This window comes from Penicillium coprophilum, assembly GCF_028826855.1.
Source record: "Penicillium coprophilum strain IBT 35676 chromosome Unknown utg000002l_segment0_segment1, whole genome shotgun sequence".
Lineage (NCBI taxonomy): Eukaryota > Fungi > Ascomycota > Eurotiomycetes > Eurotiales > Aspergillaceae > Penicillium > Penicillium coprophilum.
Window position 1 is genome coordinate 5491040 of NW_026622722.1, and position 20158 is coordinate 5511197.

Below are 20158 nucleotides of genomic sequence, written 5' to 3' on the forward strand. Positions count from 1 at the left end.
ATTAAGATCTCACATCCAGCACAACTGCCTCTCAAACAGACCTTCGGCACTCTTGCGCATGTCATTTCTTCACTTTATCCCAAGCCCGAGACCTACATCTATCACTGTTAGTATATGAGTCTATCAACATCACATCATGCACCACACACATGTGATCTAACCCAACAATCCAGATCTCTATAGCCCGACCTCACATACCAATTACCTACCAATCTAATCGCCTATTTCAGTCAACTTACCCAACAACCATGCCCGCCACTAACAAAACCTGGCACATCCAGCACCGCGCTCTGGCGCACCAAGCAGACAAAACAAAGCGATACATCTGCCCAGCAGAAACAAACCCCCACCTAGCAACCCTCCTAAGCTTCCCCTCGCGACGCTCCACCTTACCCGAACTGCACGCCAAAACAAGCAACGAGATAATATCCCTCGCAGCAGCAATCGCAGCCTTCGAGCCCGTCCGCCTCCACACCCGACCAGAAGACATCCCCCAAGCCCAAGCCCTCCTCGACAAACAAACCACCCTCCCAGCGCAGCACCGCGCCAGCATAACCATTGTCCCAGCCCCAACAAACCACTGCTGGATCCGCGACACAGGCCCGGTGTACGTGCGCAGCGCCGACGCAGCAGATAAAACCCGCTACGCGATCGACTTCCACTTCTGTGAATGGGGCCACAAAACGACGGAGCGCATTTACGGCGCCAATGTCTCGTCCGTGGCGGCAAAAGCGCTGGAAAACTCCCCACAGTACGCGGAGTGGCCGATCATGGATGATGAAGCCATGCGCGAGAACACGGCTTTGGCGGAAGCGGTACTGGATATCGAGAATGCGAATGTGGATACTGTGATGGATGCTGTCGTGCGCGTGCAGACTGATATCAGACTTGAGGGTGGGGGCATTGAAGTCGACGGCGAGGGGACGTTCATGGCGACGGAGAGTAGTATTATTGGGGATGCACGGAATCCTGGACTCGGGAAGACGGAAATCGAGGCTGAGCTGGGCCGGTTGCTAGGTGTCAGTACTTTTATCTGGTTTCCTGGTCGGGTTGGGCTTGATGTCACGGATGTGCATGTTGATGCTGAGGCGAGGTTTGTGAGGCCTGGGGTTGTTGTTGTCTGTCGTCCGCATGAGAAGGCAGAGAAGGTGCATTGGGAAATCTATTCGGAGATTCGGGGGTCTTGGAGAAATCTACTGATGCACATGGACGGCACTTCGAAATTCATGATGTTGTTGAGCCGGATCCGAGCTGCGTTGAGGGGGATGTTGCTGGGGAGGAGGAGACGCCGGCGGTTTCATACGTCAACTTTTATTTCGTGAACGGGGGACTGGTTATACCGGCATTCGGGGATGCTGAGGCTGATATGAAGGCTTTTGAGATGTTCAAAAGTTTGGTTCCTGAGAGGGAGGTTCGTCAAGTTGAGGTGAATGCCTTGCCCAGAACCGGAGGGGTGCTACATTGTGTTACGCAGCAGGTGGTGTGATGCGGCTCCAAGGTGGACATGCACATACTCATCTTTTACTTGACAGCGGTCAGATACGAAATATACTAGACCTGGTACCTTATTCGTGCATATGCATGTAGTTTATAGGAAAAGATCCCATTATCTCAATTTATATTGCGATTGTGGTGCTGATATTGAGAAGGCAAGTTTTTGACCAACCTATAGGCCTCGGCCAATGTAGATAGGAACAAGAATAGGAGAGAGGGAAGCCAAACGATAGACTGAACAAATCCTTCGTTCCCACGCATGTCATAACTCATGTAAAATAGTGTAAGATATATATCTTTTTGGGGCTTCTTTTGTACCAGCAAAATCACCAGCAAGAAACCAAGACCCCCATTCAGAACCTGATATCTTCCTCCCAAATCCAGATTCCAAACTTGGACAGATATCAGAGAACCCAGGGAGAATTGAAAAAAAAAAAAAAAAGAAAAGAAAAGAAAAGAAAGGAAAGCAGGAGAAGAGATAGAAAACGACACCGTTCCAAGACGCCCAGCGATCCCGCGCCACTAACAGACCAAAAAAAAAAACGCAGGCAAAAAGGACAAAAAACAAAAATAAAATGAGAAACGTATAAACCTCATGATAGAGCAGGGCCAGAAAACAATCTGATCAAGCATGCGGTTGTTGTCCCAGGATGATAGCCATAGCCACAGGCATCCGAGCCAGAGCCAGAGTCAACCCAGGCCGGAACCAAAGCCAACCCCATAAAACCCTCCCGGGACTCCATCACCCCCACATGTTATACCTCAAAGACTCAACTGATCGATACTCCCCACCCGCCCACTCCCGCCAAGCCGTCCCCCACCCTTTGTAACCATCCCGAGCCGATAAAAGCGCTCTTCGCCAGCGGGCGTTCTCCCGCCAATATACCACTTCTCGGGACCTATAGCATCGCGGAAACCACCCGAGCCACTGGAGGAGTCACTCCCGCGGCGCTGGCGGTCTGCAGGGCCGCGGTTGATCGGGATAGGTGTTGAGGTGGATGATGGTGGTGTGGAGGAGACAGATGCTTGGTCGTGGTGATAGTGATGTGAAGGGGCGGGGTTTGGGCCTTGGACTGGACCGGCTGGTGCTGTACTTGTTGCCGAGGAGTTGGAAGAGGATGTGTGGGTATGGTGGTGGTTATGGTTGTGATTGTGGTGAGTGTGGTGAGTTGCGGTAGAAGCGGACGGTGCTGAGGAGCCCTGGGCTGAGTTGGCTGCTTTTGTAGCGATGGCGCGGGCGTTCTGGGAGATTTGGGCGGAGGAGATGGTTGACGTTGTGCTGACTTGCTGGGTGGTGGGTTTATAGGTTGACTGGGCGCGGAAGGCAGCCAGGAAGTTGGCGAGGAATGGTCGATTGTTGGACATGGTGGGACAGAGAATTCCAAGTCTAGAGAGGTGAATATGTAGAAGTAGAACAGAGAAGTGTAAGAGTTCCCGATCCCGTAGGCGCTTCAATCACCTCCAATCACGGGCGTTGGATTATAGCCATGACGTTACGTAGGAAGTTTCCGGGTTATAGTCCCTCTCCATGTCTCCATGTCTCCGCTACTCCACTACATGTGCACATCCTATCAGCAGATCCTAGGTTGTCATTTCATTCTCCCTATGTTGTAGACACTTAATTCATATGAATCATGAGTCTATTTCTAACTGCTTTTCTAACCAGAATCAAAACACCTTAAATCACACCTCAAGAAATTCCCGAAGCACACATATGTCCTGCCATGCCGACTTTACACGAGAAAAGAGGCCATGCGATGCAGAAAAGAACAGAAAAAAAAAAAAATAGAGCCACATGGAGAAAGAAGAAAATGGACTGCGAGAATGGGAAAAAAACATGGTAATTCGACAACAACCATCCCGTAGAAAGATAATATATAAAAAAAAGCTTTTCTTCGTTCTGATGTCGAACACTCGCGCAAAAGATGAACACATGCCCATGTCTATGTTGTGGACGCCGAAGAAACCACCCACCATACCATCTGTCCCGCTCATCGGGGGTTCAAGATAAAAGATAACCAGACTCGCAAACCACTTGTGTAAGAATGCAACACCCACACCGGATGGGATCGGAATAAAAGAAAAAGATAGATCGAGGACGAACGATACTAGAACAAGACCGGAACGGGGACGCTAGGAGAACGAAACACCACAAGCTGAAAGCCAGAAGCGAACGGACCAAGGGACTATCGTAAACGGATTTGCTGAGACATCGTGACCAGTGGATTTGCACCAGCAGAGAAGCCAGGGACGAAGGCCTAGAAGCAATAGTTGAGAGGGTGGAGAGCAATAGTCCTACCCACGGCGTGAAGAAGAAACCCGTGCATGGTGTCTTGCTTCGTCAAAACGCTTTTTCAATCTCATGCTTCGTAGTCATCATCTTGCTTTCCGATCGAATTCACAGTCTACTGTCTCGCGGGCTGCACGGTACCTGGATATTTAAGTCAGCACAAACTGTCGTGATAAATAAGGTAGGAAAGGTAAATAACTAACCATCTCCGCTCAGCGTAGTCGAAGCAAGGTACAGTCCGTTCATACCGCTCTCAGGACCGGTCGAGGCGGGGTAGAACTTGCGGTCGTGGTCGACAGGGGCGTGAATCGGCTCCTGGCCCGCGGCCATGGAGTGGGGGAAAACGGGGTTAATGTAACCGTCGGAAGGACCGTGCTGAAACATCGAATTCCAGTCAACACCCGGGTGATGTGAATGGGGACCGGGCATGACCGGTTTGTGGTCATGATAGACCGGGGGCTTTACCTGTTCAAGGGGACGATCAACCGTCAGCTGCTGGCCATGGGCATCGACACCAGGCTGCATGAGATACGGATTCTGCTTGGGTCCAGCCATCCACGAGGCTCGCGCGTGCGCCTGGCCAGCGGAGAACGCGTCGTCACCGGGACCACGGTTCATGCCGTTGACAGACTGCATCGTGAAGCCTAGCGGCTGCTGATCCGTGTAGGCAGGACGGCCTGCGGCCATTCCGTTGCCATTCACGGCCCCATCGAATTGCGCACCCATAACGCCATTGGAGTGGGGGACGGGATTACTGACTTCATCCTGGAGCGGCTTAGGGGGATTAGCCGCGGCAGCCGCTGCTGCTTGCTGCTGAGACCGCTTCAGATGGGCCTGGGGGTGGGACAAGTGGGTCGCACCGGTCGGGTTACCCCGTCGGATTGAGCACTTTTGGAAGTGACGCTTCAAGATATCACTGCGGGAGAAAGTGTCCTTACATAGGACACACATGTAGGGGCGGTCACCGGTGTCTATACAAATCAGAAAAAAAAAGGTCTGTCAGCAAATCTCGATCATTTTGGGAAAAAAAATTTTCCTTCGATCTGGCTTCCAAAACTCACGTCTCAACAGATGGCGCTTGAGGTGCTTGGCGTGAAGGTAAGTTTTGTTACAGTGCGGGCATGGGAATTTGCCATCCGCATCCTTAGCAGGGATAGTTGTGCTCTTAGCTGTACCATTAACACCGTTGGAAACCGGAGTCGCGCGGCCCGGGACGCTGGGCAAAATGCCACGGCGGCCCTGAGAGCCCACGACCTGCGTCCGTGGCGGTTCCTTGGCGTAGGGGGAGCCGTTTGCGCCATTCACATCAGGAGACATACCCCAAGTCTTGCCATCGGAGTAACTAAAGGCACCGGAGGGAAGACCATTGAAATCCGGGCGACGGTCGCGTGGGGGTGCCGGAGCAATCGGCTGAGGGTAGCTCTGAGCGGTGGATGCGGGCGGAAGCACGCTCGGAGGTGGGGGGTACTGCTGGTGCGCCTGTGTTTGAGGGTTAGGAAGGTTCAACAGAGACGATGGCGGAAGGCTACCGACAGTCGTGTGCGGCATCATAGGGGCCTGAGAAGCCCCGTAGACATCGTGAGTTGACGGAGGGTACCGCGACAAATCCGGACGGTAAGACTGTCCCATATAATGGTGAGGCGCGGGCGACTGAGGGTGGTGAGGCTGCAATGGAGGCAGAGTGTGCGGCTGCGAGACCGGATACTGCGGCTGCATCGAGTATTGTGGCATGTGCATGCTCGAGATGGGAGTCGAAGACATGGGCGTGGAGCCTGGAGGCAGGCTGGTGGATGGAGGACGGGAAGGGTGAGATCTGGGATCCATTGTGGACAGAGGAAAGATCGTGTAGGAAAAGAAAGAAGTTGTTCACGGTAACTCGATCATCAAACCTGCACACTGAATAAATTTTTTTCTTTGAAGCCCAAGAAGCTCCTTGTTTGAAAATTTTCTGCGAACAGAAAGAGAGGCAAACGGTCACAGGGTCTCACGAGGTTCACGGGTTCACACGAGTTGACTCCACACGAAGAGAGAAGTGAAAGGAAGAGATGCTTAATTGAAGAAGATTCCCCACGATCACCCACCAGAAGAAAAAAAATAGGATGGTGATTTATCCGCACGTTGTCACCGTCGATGGTTCTGTATCCACCGAAGAAGCGGGCGTGCAAGTGGGTCTCTCGCAGCAAAAACAACTAGTCCGAGATCTGCTTCGCGTCAAGATAATCCTTGAGATCGAGGAATTGACTCAGAAATAGCCGAATAGAATTGAAAAATTTCAAAGAATGAAATGAAGAAATTGAAGGAAATTGGAGATTGGAAGAATTGGGGGAAATTTGGGGGGGAAAGAAGAGGAAAATGGGGGACAAGTTTCTTGGTAAAGACGAAAAGGAAAATTCTAAGGAAGACCGGGTCGAAATAAAAAAAAAAAAGACAGAAAAGACGAGAAAAGACGAAAAAAGACGATCGTTCCTCGGGGAGGCAAGAGGCGAGAGAAGAAAAAAAATTGAGGGAGAAAAAAGATGTGTAATTACAGTATTCTGAATTAAAAATTACAAAACTTACACGGCCGTCTTCCGAACTATGGCCGATAGCGGTAGTGTAGACGTATTAGGATTGTTGGGATTATTGGATTTATGATTTATTCGATTAGAGTCGGATTTGGATTTGATTTTTATAACGCAACAATAGAAAGGGGAAAGGGGGAGAATTTGAGTCTGATAGACACATAGCCACAGATGTAGACACATCGTCAAATCTCAGGGTTCTTATGCCCCTACGCGTCCGGACATGATGACGCACTTTCAGGGTATATCCGGGCACCTAGTACCCGTGGACGGATGTTAATAAAGCCCCGAGACCATAGTCAAACAATATATGATGTCCTCCATATAACAATTTATATCATATGCAATCTGATGATTCCCCAGGATATGTCAGGTATTCTGTAGAATGTAGGACCAAAGCATACGGCTTACTACCACTTGCTGCAATCAGGGTCCATTTCCTGAAAGCCTCCGATTGCGGTCGTTATCGAACTGCCATCGGCAATGACAACTAAACTTTCTATCGTTGCCGTTGTGTATCTGATGCTAGAATAGATCATATAATTGGAGATGGAGCCATCTCCCCGAAGGTGGATTATGGGTGACCCTGGCTCTCCTTTGTTTTGGGCTCCGCAGTGGCTGACAGGCCCCGCAGGTGACATAGAGATGAGATCTGATATGTATTCACCTCATTCCTCAACCACTCCCCTAAGTGCATTTGAATTACTCTAGGATACCATATCCCAGGTTGGTAGATGGTGTAGACCTCAGTCCACTTGGAGACTCTCACTCTAAACCTGGGCTTTGATCTCTTCAAGCACGTCATCTGGGGTAGTCCCGCCAGAGGCCCAGGGCCCGGGATGATGAGCTTCATCGAGCTCGGTGATAGAAGGCCTCATCATGCATCCTTCACTCCCTCGGCCTGCAGCCCTCAGTTGGCTCCCTGCATGCAGCCCGGATGTACATGGCACATCTCCAGAAGAGGGGGCATGCGTTCTTAGACCCTCCTTTGGAGGAAGACTGGAGAATGTCCGACCGGACTGCTGTAACGGCCATGCAGTGTTGGCCTATTTAGTGGATGCGCCGTAGCCGCTTGCTGTTCCGCAATGATTTCCGCACTTAGCTCATCGGGCTGGCTCAAAATGAAACATGACCCGAACTATACCATAAAAAGAACACTAAGCGTATTGATCTCTCACTGGTATGAGTCTAATTGTCTCACTGGCACACTAATACTATTGCTGCCTAGGTGCTCCAATATAGGGAAATAGAGGGGTGTTTCTCCTAGGTTCAGCCACACAGGAATGATCTAGACAAAATTGGCATTCAGGGGGTTCCCCTTATTGGATGTAGCTACTTCTGTGGCCTGACATAGGTACATAGAGGTTAGCGTACTTTTGTACAGATTTCATGTTCTATTATTAAGCCGAGATCTCGACCGAGTAACACCTAGGCTCAAGTTTCATCTCATGCGCGCCATTCGAGTCCCGTGTGACCACGTCCACATTGACGGGATATACCCATAAGACAAAACTCTATAAAACACTGTCAATTGTACGGAGTACTCCGTATGATCTTGTAGGTATGCCGGAGATCTGTACGGGCCCAACATCCCTGCCCCTCCTTTCTCCACCTCTTCGCAAGAGCTTCTCCCGCTTCGATTGTGGACCTGGAAGGCTTCGACCAGGGTTCTGCAGAAATATTGACCTGACCACCTGATCAGAATTTCGTGCGCTAGAGAATCCATTGAGAGATTATAACTTGTTATGTTATACTCAGATTCCGCCAAGGGGCGAGAATGATTTCAAGCTACGACGGAAAAGGAAGTTCGCTTGACCTTCCACGTTGTTTCACCTCGGTATGTGTACGGATGTATACAGTATACATGTACCAGAATATGTACAAATGTACGGAGTACTTGGATTGGAACCTCTAAGCAACTGCATATGTTGTATGTCTCTTTATCCTGCCTAAAAGGATTCGGGGAAAGATTGGTGGCTTGACCAATATTAAACGCGGTGTATTGAAGTGGCAGGTGGCTTTCTCTTTGCAAAATACACACTCGGCATCAATGCCGGGAGTTAACGGACCCCACTCTCCAGTCCCCGAAACGGTTCGCAAAGTACGGTGAGGCTTTCCTGGGTCTTAACGTTTTGAACATCAGGGGCTGTCAATGCATATTAAGTACTAATATTTTCCTATTCTGTTAGGATTGATTTTGTGCTCCGTATTAGAGTCTATACTTCGTAAAAGCCTAAGATCGTCACTTCTTTTTTTCCTCAGAAATAAACCCATTCGAGCCGAATACATAGCAAACCCACAGGTATGGGCCCAGTAAGGATAAATTGCCCGGGTGCTTAAGGTGTTGGCAATATCAACCGGGATAGGAGAGAAAAGCGCGCGCGAGATGTAGATCCCGCCCCAGTCCCCATCGCTGCCGAATAAGATATCACGTGGTGATATATACGTTTGGTAGCGTTTTTGTAACCATACGAGAGCCCTGATTTGAAGAAAAGAGATAGACAATAGAAAAAGGACTAGAACCCCCTTAAACCGACATGGTCGACGTGGTCTACGTTGTACACGATCTATACAGCGCACACCCGAAAACGCTACCCCTACATCCGATCGTCAACGTCCGATACACACAAAAAGGCTTTATACCCGGCATAGGCCGGAAACACTGCTAAAGCCAAGTCCGGATCGCCAAGTTTCAAGAATACATCCAGCCAATCAGGGACCACAATCTGCACCAGCGGACGAGAGGATCGTGCCGCCACCGACCTCATAGGTTGTCGATGCTGTAGTCGATGCCCAGATAGGAGTAGCGCTCTTTTTTTTTTCGCAAGGTCCTCAGGATCTGACTTGCATTTTATTTTTGATCGGGGTTTGTATTGTAAAAAGATTGAAAGTTTCCAGGGTGGGTTGGGTGAACTTTGAAATTGACTTTCGAATGTCAAAATAGTGGTTACAGTCCCGTTCTCTAATATCTCCATCTTTCTCCATTTTCCATGTGTTCTGTGGATCGAAATACATAACCAACATACAACATGGAGTGGCATACATAGGGAATTTCGGTTATTCTCTTCTTCAATGTTCCATATTGTGAGAACGTAGAGAAGTCCAGAACCTTAGGTAAGTCGTACCGAGGGAATTTCTGCCCTGGCCGCGTCACGGGTTTCGGATATAATTCGATAGAATGGCTACGCATACATGTATGATTCGCCTCCTATTAATATCTCAGGCTCACCTGAACACCTCGCTACCATGTAATAATCAAATACGAAACAAAATTCAGGCGAATTCATATATGTGAGCCTTGGACTTGATTTTGCAAACCGTGGAATCTTTTTGTAGTGTAACCTTGAGGAATGCTTGAACAAAGTATATTCAAACTTGCATAACTTGCGCCTATAGGTACCAGCATACGGAGTAGTACATGATAATATATATTGTGAAACGCCGGAACGAAGTTGAAATGCAAAACCAAAAAAAGACCAGTTCGCAGTGGAAAAAAGGCAAAACGGCCCCAATTCGAAAAATTGTAACGTACAATACGGACTCGGTTCACCCCCGACCCAAAAACAGCCAAAACAGCCACTGAACAACTTTCTCTTTTTATTAACATCCACGGTACTCCGTACAGACCGCCAAATCTGTCAAAAGAACCAAAAAGAGGAATTTCGGACGGTCCACTCAAATCCAGGAACCTCAGAGAATCCATGGGATCCTTCAAACCTAACGTACATGACGTAGACTTGCCGATCTCTGTTCTTCTCCCTACCCCTGACAGTGACGATCGAGACTGCAATCAGCCCGGGAGCGGGCGTGGACCAGAGGAGCTGTATTCCGTACGGCTGTATGTTGTACGGAGTACAGCTTAACACGTGTTTCTTCCCGTTACTTTGCGCATTCTTGTCCCGGTTCTTGTGGTTGGCGCTTCGGAGTAATCTCTGCCATCAAAGAGCATTTTGACTTTTTAAGGTGTACCGTGGCTATCTTCAAGGTTAACTACATTATTGCGCAATATAAAAATTTCAATGTGTGGAGATATATCTTCGGGAAATGGTCGAATTGATAGAGTATACAAGTGGGCCTTATTGATGGCTCCTCGTGTTGGTGTGGGTTGCCCCCCCTCATCTGAAGTCAGATTAAGCATATCTCTGTTCCAACCCTTTTTTTCGTTTTTCTCCGTTGCATCCATGTCCAGTGTCCACCACTGCCAGTGGGGTCTCAGGGGTGGATGGTGGAGCTTACAGGATTCTTCCCGGGGATCCCAGCGCAAGGCATGTTGTACAGGGTACCTAGCCGAGGGGGAGGGAGACGGCTGCTTGGTTTCGGTACTTTAGGGATTGAGTTGGATTTTAAATAGTCGGCTTCGTGTCTGGGCTTGTTTTTAAGGTCTAGGCATTTGTTGATTGGTTTGCTACTTTCTTAGAGGGCAAGTGGTGTAGGTTCTCCCTTCGCGTGGAGGTAGCATGTACAAAGTGCAACCAAGAGACGATCAGCAATTTACATGGTTGTCCTGCAGTGTATATTTCTTGCATATTAAGCTCTGGCCTATTCTTTGAAACCCATAATATCATTTACGGTGGAATATGACGTGCTCTATGTTGTATACTCCGTATCCATCCTTGAGTAACCCTAATTCGGTTATATATGCAAAGGATCAATTCTTCTTCAGCTCCTCCCTGTGGTATAATACAGGTGATATAACGTATAAAATCATTTTATCCCCAGTAGAATGTCATACGGATCTCGTACAGTGAACCTTCTCTCAGCCATATGGAACTGGTGGAGTAGTGGGTTTGCTCCATTTTCTACATCAAGAACCACACGGCCATCCGAGCCTTAAATCAATCCAAGAGGGGCACTGGGTCGGGCTCCATGTGACTCTGTCAGATCGATCCATATTTATGGAGCCAGATCTATATTGTGCTTTCTGACAGGCAGGTGGCAAATGCTTACATCTTTGTCGGTGGATTCTGCGGCCATCACTACTACTCACAGATAGAAGTCTCTGCGTGAAGACGAAGATATTTTTGTATTGCATGCATCAGATTGAGAGCTTTAAGACTCTTTGACTGGCGGTCTTCATCCGTCTCTACTACTTGGCTACTAAGAGATGGAAGGTATCAAACAAAACCACCGAAATCGCCCCGGAAATGTAATAACGTGCGACATGCCTCGAAGAGGCGGCTATGACATTTAATATTATATTAAGCTATAGAGTACCAACATAGATATCGAACCTTGAACCAAAACTGGAATACCACTTCTGCACAAACTCGGAGATCTAGATCGGATTATCTGGATCATCCGCCTTGCGCGACAAAGCAGTTGCCTCGGTCGCTGGAAAGTCAGGCTCGATACCCTCACTAATGATCGGCTCCTGCTCAATCGCATGAATGGCATGCTCAACATTGACCACAGGACCTTTGAACCAGCGATGGGCATCAATAAACCACCAAATTGTAACCGCCACCATTGGTGCACCCCAAACAAGACAAGTCCAATTCATGTCATCAGGCGTCAAGTTCTTGCCAGTAACACTAGGCAAACACAATATCGGGACCATCAAAAACACAAACGTAACACCAACAGCACCGATATACGGACCAAAGGGGCCTAGATGCCAGGGGCCCTTGCGGAACCGATCACCGACAAAGAACACCCGAATGGTGATAGGAATAGCAAAAGCAAAGAACTGCGCAATAGCGCCGATAGAGAATAAAGCGCCGATCGCCACTTCCCCGGCTAGAATTAGAAGACACATCAAGATGCCGAGGATGGTATTCAGAACAACTGCATTCACCGGCGTCTGCGTAGACGGATGCACCCGCTTCCAGTAATTCGAGAATGGAAAACAGTCGTCACGAGCATAGGCATATGTGACCCGCGACGCGGCAACCATACACCCCTGGCCCATGGAGAACCCACAGACAATCGTCAAGGCTAGTATAGCGATAGCTGTTTTCTGTGGCATGACCTGCAACAAATATGACGCCCAGGGCTGCCCCAGGTCGGAATCGATAACGGCCTCGATATCCAGCACCGTGTATGCAACAACCAGCTGTAAGAACCAGCCCATCAGCCCACCTACGCCGGAGGTGAGCACGATTGCGCGCGGCGAGGCGATACTCGCATTCGAACACTCTTCGCTCAAATGGAAGGGCGAGTCGTAGCCAGACATCGTCCAGATCACGCCGACAAAAGTCATGAGCACGGCGACGCCGTCTGGGAAATCGGTTAGGTTTGTTATGTCGCCCCATACTTTTTTGGAGGGTGTGAACTTCGGGCTGTTTGTTGTGTTGGCGGGGATCAAGATGAGGACTGCGATCAGCGCGATGAAGTTGAATGTTGAGCCCCATGAGTTGAATTGCGCTACGCGCTTTGTGGACATGCTGCTGATTCCAGCGTGCACGATCATGATAAGGGTTGTCAGCAGGAAGGTCTGCCATAGTGTCGGGGTGTAGTTTGGGTTGTTGATTGAGACTGCTGCGAGGATCATTGCGGCGAGCGAGTAGTTGACTGATGGCGCTGCAGTTATCTGTCCGATCCAATTAGACCAACCGGTGATCCAAGCGGCGAAGGGTCCGTAGCCTGGAGGTGCGAGGACTGCGGCAGCGTAGTATAAACCACCACTGTATAAGACGTTAGCCTTCCCCGAGCACCAAGTTCTCGGATGCGATATCGAGCAGTAAATTATACCTAGTCGGCATTGCTGAACATAGCTCGGCCATTGACATTGCAATGCATTGGATAAATATCATAGCAATAATCCAACCCCATACCATACCCGCCGTTCCGGCATATCCCATTCCTGTAACGCAATCAACGTCAGCTATATCTTACACCCAATATAACACGCACATGTTTTTAAGCACTCACCATAATACAGGGTACTCGCAAACGATGGTAGCAGCCCCAGAACAGCAAAGCTGACGCAGAAAGTCGTCCATAGCGAAAACTCGCGCTTGAACTCTTGCTTGTAACCCAGCGCCGTGATCGCCCTCTCATCGGCATCCATATCATGGTCCGTATAGGGCACATCGCCATCCGGGAGCACAGAAGTCACTTGGGCATTGTTAACCTCGTGGTGGTCTTTAGAGATGTCCGAAATGGCAGTTTTGGTCTCCATGCTTGCGCCCATGACCGAAGTAAACAGGCGTGCCGCACTTAATGTATGCGATATATATACCAACGAAATAGAATGATGACTATGCAAGGGATGAACAAGAATGTTTTCACCTTCAAGCAACAGTCTAGGGAAGTGGAAATATAATAAAATAGCTCAGTATTGACCAGACAGGGGGTGGCATCATCTTATCTACGCATAGCACGGGGCATATTGCCTTTCGCCCCGCGCATGGGCGATCTCAAGGACCAACTAGACATGGGTTTCTAAACAAGCTGCAACAAGGCCAGGCCTAACCCGGAATAATAGATATCGGACGACCCGACACCGTTGCACAGCAAAGAGTGGTAGATATGTGAGGGGAACGTCTCATGGAAACCAGGCTCCCCAGGTCTTTCCGCAATGTACTTCGTACAAAGAGGCGCGATAAGAGCATATGACATCGGTGTTGATAAATAAAAAAAGATATAATGAGCCGAGTAAACGGATATATTATTCGAACATGGGAGTGGCTTCACTCTGCAAGCTTGTGATTTGCAGAGACCGGAGATATCACCGCTCATTTGTGGCACAGGGCTTCGACGATCGGTGCTACAAGCTTGGCAGAGAGGTAGCCAGTCCCAGCAAGGAAGCTCCAGGCGTTGTATTCACGGGACTTATGCCCTAAGAGAAGTTTAGCGTGGTACTTGCAGCAGATGTACACCCGCGCAACATGGCTATCATGATAACAAAGATAAGGGCTTGACTCGTGTCGATCGTGCTCAGGTGCTGATTAGCTACGAGTATATTTGGCTTTCTGACACCCTCTAGGGCTGTTATTATCCTTTTGAGGCTTCTTATCTGAGGATGGACCTGCCGTGTTGGGGAAGAGGCTTTGGATTGAATGCTGGAGAACCCCTGTTTGCATGGCATTTATATATTCCGAAGTCCAGTCCGCGACAGTGTTATTCAGTTACACACGCGTGGCTAGTTCGGAAAGGACCCCCATAAAATTTCCGAATCTCCGAGGTATATAAGAGTCCTGGAGTTCCCAAGAGCTCTAGATTTCTCAGCCCCATAATCTCAGGGAAACTTATAAATGGATACTGTACAATCACACATACGGACCATGACATACATATTTACTTTGAAACAACTGTTTCTATGTGGTATTAAAAACAGAAAAGACTTTCATCGCTATTCTACACACAACCCCAGCCTGTCCCTTGAAAGTCCCGATTCATATCGATCAACAGGGAGACAGGTATGTACCATCGGCGAATCATTTAGAAGGGCTATAAGAGTATCAGCATCAAATTCAAGTCTCCAAATCAACTGTAATTGACTCACGTTGTCCTCGGGGGCGATGGAGCGGTCGTAGTAGGTATCGAGGAAAGGAAGCTTGCGGAGGATGTCGTTGCGGACACGGGGAACCTCGCCGAAGATGAAGAGAGCACCGCTGCCAAGGGCAACACCGAAGCTAGCAGCAAGGGTGCCACTGTTTGAAATGACATTAGCCCCTGTATCTTGTCCCGCCGAGGAGCATCGATTGAGGGATATACTCACGCCTGGATGGCTGTGCCAAGGGTCATACCGGCGACGGTGCGGGGGACGGTGTACCTGCAAATTAGCGAGGCGTTAGCTTTGTGCTCTTGTTGCTTGTTTGATCTGCCTTCTTCGAGTCCAGCTTTTCCCCCGAAGCCCTCGGGCTTGTAATCCCCGCTACCCTTCGGACATTGCCAGACACCCGTCAAGCACCGCTGCGAAAGAGGAAAGACAGGCATCCAGTCAGCTAGGATAGCTGCGTTGTTGGCGAGTGCCAATCCATGCTCTATTCGCTTCGTCCAACACGCTGACTACCGGCTAAGATGTACTACCCGGGGTTCGAGGGAAAAGAATGCGGGGGATCTCACTTGGGCGCATAAGCGGAGGCCTGGGCCGCGGCGCGGCGAGCAGTAGGGGCGAACTACAGGACATTTGTTAGCAATTGATGTGACATCTTCCATCGCGTCTCATCCCGCGGCTCGGAAGCCGGTTGTGATAGGGTCCTCTCCCCGGAAAGCGGTCGAGTGGGTAAGAAACATCGGAATAGAATACGAGGTTTCTCCATTCTCTGAGTGTGAGAACACTTACCATTTTGAATGACACCGGAGTAATTTGGTGGGACAATTGCTAGGAGACAGGAGCTGGCACTTGGTGGTCGACGAAAACCGGGAGTGCCCGAGTTAGCACGTGACCTCGAGGCTAGTGGCCAATGAGAGGAGGCGTAATTGTTTTCGTTCGACCTTTGGAAGTATGAGATTGTATTGAGCAGGCGAGGATAGGATTTATGTGAGAGAATCATTTTACAATGCTACAATTTGGGTTTGTCTCATATTATCTACCATTTGTACACAAGAAACCCGTGAAATACATACATCGTCTGTCGTCGACGGACGCATCAGATGGTCCCTCATCAACTGAACGTGCCAGAATCGAGCACATATTTTTGTGGGCGAGGGAGGGTTATACTCGCAGAAGAAGAGACGCGCCTTCCTGAAACATTGGAAGATGATTTCCTTTACATCATGAGACGGCTGTGAAAGAACGAACGATCAGAAGCGCAAGTGAGAGAACCGTAACTTCTCGAGAGAAAAATATTATAAGATTATGGAGCTAATACGAGGGAGCCTTGCTCTCGAGAAGCTGCGCCTAGACTCCGAAAATTCATGGGATGGAAGGAAATGCAATAAGATATGTGCTTCGAAAACCCCTCAGACTGACATGCAAAAAAAAGATTCAATTGAGACAGGATTGAACAGACGCATGACGAGGAAAGCAGCATCAATCAAATACAGTGGAAACAAAAGATTATAAGAACCGCGTAGCCAAACACCCTAACTGTACATTTGTCTCATTAGTCGACTTTGTCGGTGGAGCCTCCGTTGAGGAAACCCTCCTTGCCGTCCAGGTGGAAGAAGCCACCGCTGTTGTTGGAGTTGCCAATAATGCCACCGCGCGCAGCACTACGTCTGAGGCGTCCACGCCCAAAGATGGCGGCCACAGAAATCACGGCACCCAAGATGATGAAGAAGATGACGGGATGGCTGCTGAGGAGGGATCGAGTAAAGAAGAAGATAGTCTCGAACGTGCCGATAGTGGATTTGGGTGACAGCTTCGAAGGGGAAGCAATGACGAGAGGAATAGTCTCAAGAATGGAGGTACGCGAGGCCATAATAGGAGCTCCGCTCGAAGCAGTATCCCAGTAGCGGCGGTTCTAGAAGAAGTCAGTTATAGTGCTCGAACAAACATCACGAGGGGCAAATTACATCTTGATCATTAATAATAACGCGGTCACTAGTTTCCACGTCGATGCCGTAGGTCGTGCGCAGCCAGCGCTCCCAAAAGTCGCCATCGACCCAAGCAAATGCGACTTGCTTCTTGTCGTCCTCGCGGATCGTGATACGCATGTTCTTCGCAGCCCGCAGTGCACGCTGATCATTGCGGTCATCAGCTTCTTCGATACGTAATTGTTTGGAATCACGAAGTTCGGCTCGCTCGAGGCGGAACAGCTGAACTTGCTTGTCCATCCATTCAAGAGCGGCTTCCTTCAGCTCGCGCTTGGACTGCTTGAAGTCATCGCTACGGCGGCGGCTGAGGAGTCCCAGAACCACAAACTTTCCGTCCATAATTTCTTGAGCATTGGATGCGGTGAGTTCAGGTACGATGGGAAGCCACACAGTCTGCATCCACGACAGAATTTGACGGAAATCTCTCATATCCTTAGGAGCAAGGGCATTATAGTAGTTGGGACGTCGGTCGCGGACGACCAAAAGACGAGGCCAAGTTGAAATCTTGAACCGCTCGGAAAGCGCAGCACTGTCACTCTTGACAATGCGAGCGTGTCCCACAAGACTGAGCGTGAGGCGATTCATGGCCTCAAAATCTTCAGATGTCGTCGCGTGATCGTAGAGATACAGGAACAAAACCTCTTCGGTTTCTTCCAACTGCTTAAAAGTAGTCGCATCAACATCCTGAATGCTTGAGCCCACACCGACAGCTTTGTTAGTGTACGAGATTAGATCTCCCAAGCCACGAAGACCAGTATATTCGACTCTCTCACCACCACGGAAGAAGTAGATTGTCGGGTATGCGTTGACGCGAGCATCTTCGCAAAGTCGCTTCTCAAGTTCACAGTTCACTTCGCCAACATTGAGAGTATCCTTCATCTCCTTGGCCATCGAGTTCCAGTTCGGGGCTAGAGCCTGGCAATGATGGCACCAAGGAACGTAAAACTTGATGATCCAGGGATCATGGGTAGTCGTGACAAGGCTTTGGAAGCTCTCCGCAGTGAGTGGGATGGAAACACCTTGGGGATTAGCAGGCCGTCCTTGGAGTTTGGCCTTGACAGACTCAGGGCTAACGCCTTCCAACTCCGCAGTCTCGATACTCTGCTTCTCAACAGCTGTTTTCGCACCGGGCTTTATCACTTCGGGTTTGGCGGTCATTTCCATATTCTTAGCGTTAGCCTTTGGGATTTGGACGCCTTGCGAAGGTCGGGACCCAGGCTTGATCTTCTCGAGCTTGGCTTCGACCATAGCGGCAATCTCTGACATCGTTTTGGCACCAGCGGGTGGTTCGCTTTGAACTCCCATATCATAGAACGCCCACGCTGGGAAAAATTCGACATTCATCTTCTTGCAGAAATCGCCAAAGGCCAGGCAATTAATGGACCCGAAATGGAAATTGTAGTAGCCAGTGAAGGAGTCAAGAGACGAGAGCGCATCTGGCTTCAAACCAGAGAGAAATAAGGGATTTGAGGTCTATCACTAATCAGATTCAGGCCCCAGAGATTGAAAATAATGGAATGACTACTCACGTAATAGTACTCATATAAGGTCTGGTACAATGGGGCCGCCGTCCGGCAATGCGGGCAATTAGGGGAATAATGTTTGATCATCCTAGAATAATTAGAGCCTTGAGCGGTTTCTTGATTGCTGCAGAAGGGATCCTCACCAGTGACCATCCTTGGTCACTTCCTCAAAATTGTCCGGGGTCAGCTGCGTCAACGGAGGCACTGTAATACCATTGAATACTGTGGGTGTGTCAGGGTCCACTCCGCGGCCACTCCGCTTGACAAGTGCGTCTCCGGATTCCTGGTCGGAGGAAGCATCTGAAGGCGTGCCCAAAGCAGGCGCTGCCAACAGTGAGAGGAGGGACCACCCTAGCCAAGACGGTTTCATTTTGGTGGAAGATAAAGGTGGTGGATAACTTCAATAGCAGTTTAAATGACAGTATAGGTGGTTTCAAGGTGTCACAAATGAAGGACTCTGGTCGAAATAGGGAGGGTAATCGCGAAATGTCACAGGTGGCACATTGAACGGGGGCGAAGACTGGTGGCTCGGGTGGGCACTGGTCACTTCACAGAAAGAAACAGCACTTAGCGACTATAGCGCCCCGTAGCTGAAAGCAAAATAGAACTGCACACAGTCCAAACAAAGAACCAGATGTGAGGCTTTGATGGTATCGGAAAAGGTGAGTTGCCTTTCCCCTTGCCGCTTGGGGTGGAACATCGGGTTAATCCGCTCCGGGCCGACTTCAACACTTCATCTCCCTGGAACAGACCGAGTTCAATACCACCAAATCCATTGACAATGCGTTCTACACTCCGACTGCTGGCCAATGTCAAGCCTCGGTATTTGGAGCCTTTTGCTCCTACCGGATTGACGGGCCTTTTCACCCACCCCAGCCCTCGCCCTACTTTAATCTACCTTTACTCGACTACTCTGCAGAAGTTGCAGGCGTTCCCCGAATCCTCCGCTTACCGCCAATCCGTCGAAGCTTTGACTCGCCACCGTCTCCAGGTCATTGAATCGCAAAAGCCCGCCGGATTCGATGCCTGGTTGGAGCGTGTGCGCAAGACCGTAGGATCCGAACCTGAGCGCTTCGCCAAGGTCCAGCGCGCCGACGGTAGCTACACCCACGCCGCTGCCCAACAGAAGGATGGATCCGACAATCCTCGTGGCGAAGAATGGGACGGTGAAGGCCTGTCAGCCACAACTGAGGGTCCCGCCCGTACCCCGCAACAAGAAGCGGAATGGCATAAAATCATGAACGAGGCTAGCGAGACCACCGAAAAGGCTGAGTTTGACTTCTACCACCAAGATATGAAATGGGAGAGCGAGCCAGCTCTTGATGCCGATCAGTACGTGCACCTGTATCTCCGAAGTTTCCACAAAAAATCGGGCAATAGCGTGCTAACCTGCGCAGGATCTCTCACGTTGAACAGCAAATCGGTGCCGGCCTTATTGAAGAGATCATTCAGGTCGCAGAGGCGGAGCTTAAGCTTGTGGATGAGTTGGCCAAGTCCAAGGTGTAAGTGAAATTCGAGGTTTGCGGTCTAGGCTTACTGCTGACACTTCTACAGGTGGGAGGAACTTGAGGAGAAGCCCCGACCTGGACAATGGACTTACTTCGAGCGCGGTAACTAAACAGCAATGCTGAACTGGCTGTGCATTTTAATCTCTGTAACTATTACTAGAGGTGTCGCTGTGTTTGAATACATTTTTTGTGGGTTTAATCATCTGAAATCTAGGGTTAGTCGTAGAACTACTAGATTGCACCTGATTTGTGTATTCGATCAACGAGGTGGTAGCAATAATTCCTCTGGGGAAATATTTGATGCGATTGACGCATCTTCATAGCATGGAGCTCATTAGTCTTCGTGTTTCACGTCTA

The 20158-nt window shown here is 49.5% G+C and overlaps 7 protein-coding genes across 7 annotated transcripts; 2 read left to right on the plus strand and 5 right to left on the minus strand.

The window, feature by feature from the left end:
- Positions 1-248: 248 nt before the first annotated feature.
- Positions 249-1486, plus strand: N7500_004143 (agmatine deiminase family protein; the record flags this gene model as incomplete). Its single annotated transcript, XM_056675289.1, has 2 exons — positions 249-1148; positions 1241-1486. 2 exons carry the CDS (start codon positions 249-251, stop codon positions 1484-1486), a joined length of 1146 nt encoding a protein of 381 aa, XP_056535814.1.
- Positions 1487-2256: 770 nt separating this feature from the next.
- Positions 2257-2859, minus strand: N7500_004144 (uncharacterized protein; the record flags this gene model as incomplete). Its single annotated transcript, XM_056675290.1, has 1 exon — positions 2257-2859. The coding sequence occupies one exon, from the start codon at positions 2857-2859 to the stop codon at positions 2257-2259; it is 603 nt and encodes a 200-aa protein (XP_056535815.1).
- Positions 2860-3829: 970 nt separating this feature from the next.
- N7500_004145 (C2H2-type zinc finger protein) lies at positions 3830-5608 on the minus strand (the record flags this gene model as incomplete). Its single annotated transcript, XM_056675291.1, has 3 exons — positions 3830-3925; positions 3988-4755; positions 4846-5608. 3 exons carry the CDS (start codon positions 5606-5608, stop codon positions 3900-3902), a joined length of 1557 nt encoding a protein of 518 aa, XP_056535816.1. The 3' UTR covers positions 3830-3899.
- A 6012-nt stretch (positions 5609-11620) lies between these two features.
- N7500_004146 (amino acid permease) lies at positions 11621-13477 on the minus strand (the record flags this gene model as incomplete). The annotated part of the gene is made up of 3 exons (XM_056675292.1): positions 11621-12968; positions 13036-13147; positions 13216-13477. The coding sequence occupies 3 exons, from the start codon at positions 13475-13477 to the stop codon at positions 11621-11623; spliced, it is 1722 nt and encodes a 573-aa protein (XP_056535817.1).
- A 1250-nt stretch (positions 13478-14727) lies between these two features.
- On the minus strand, positions 14728-15577 carry N7500_004147 (cytochrome b-c1 complex subunit 10; the record flags this gene model as incomplete). Its single annotated transcript, XM_056675293.1, has 5 exons — positions 14728-14736; positions 14792-14939; positions 15008-15061; positions 15355-15407; positions 15575-15577. The coding sequence occupies 5 exons, from the start codon at positions 15575-15577 to the stop codon at positions 14728-14730; spliced, it is 267 nt and encodes an 88-aa protein (XP_056535818.1).
- Positions 15578-16337: 760 nt separating this feature from the next.
- N7500_004148 (putative disulfide isomerase) lies at positions 16338-18663 on the minus strand (the record flags this gene model as incomplete). The annotated part of the gene is made up of 4 exons (XM_056675294.1): positions 16338-16697; positions 16750-18243; positions 18300-18381; positions 18437-18663. 4 exons carry the CDS (start codon positions 18661-18663, stop codon positions 16338-16340), a joined length of 2163 nt encoding a protein of 720 aa, XP_056535819.1.
- Positions 18664-19074: 411 nt separating this feature from the next.
- Positions 19075-19911, plus strand: N7500_004149 (complex I NDUFA5 subunit family protein; the record flags this gene model as incomplete). The annotated part of the gene is made up of 3 exons (XM_056675295.1): positions 19075-19625; positions 19691-19795; positions 19848-19911. 3 exons carry the CDS (start codon positions 19075-19077, stop codon positions 19909-19911), a joined length of 720 nt encoding a protein of 239 aa, XP_056535820.1.
- Positions 19912-20158: the final 247 nt, after the last annotated feature.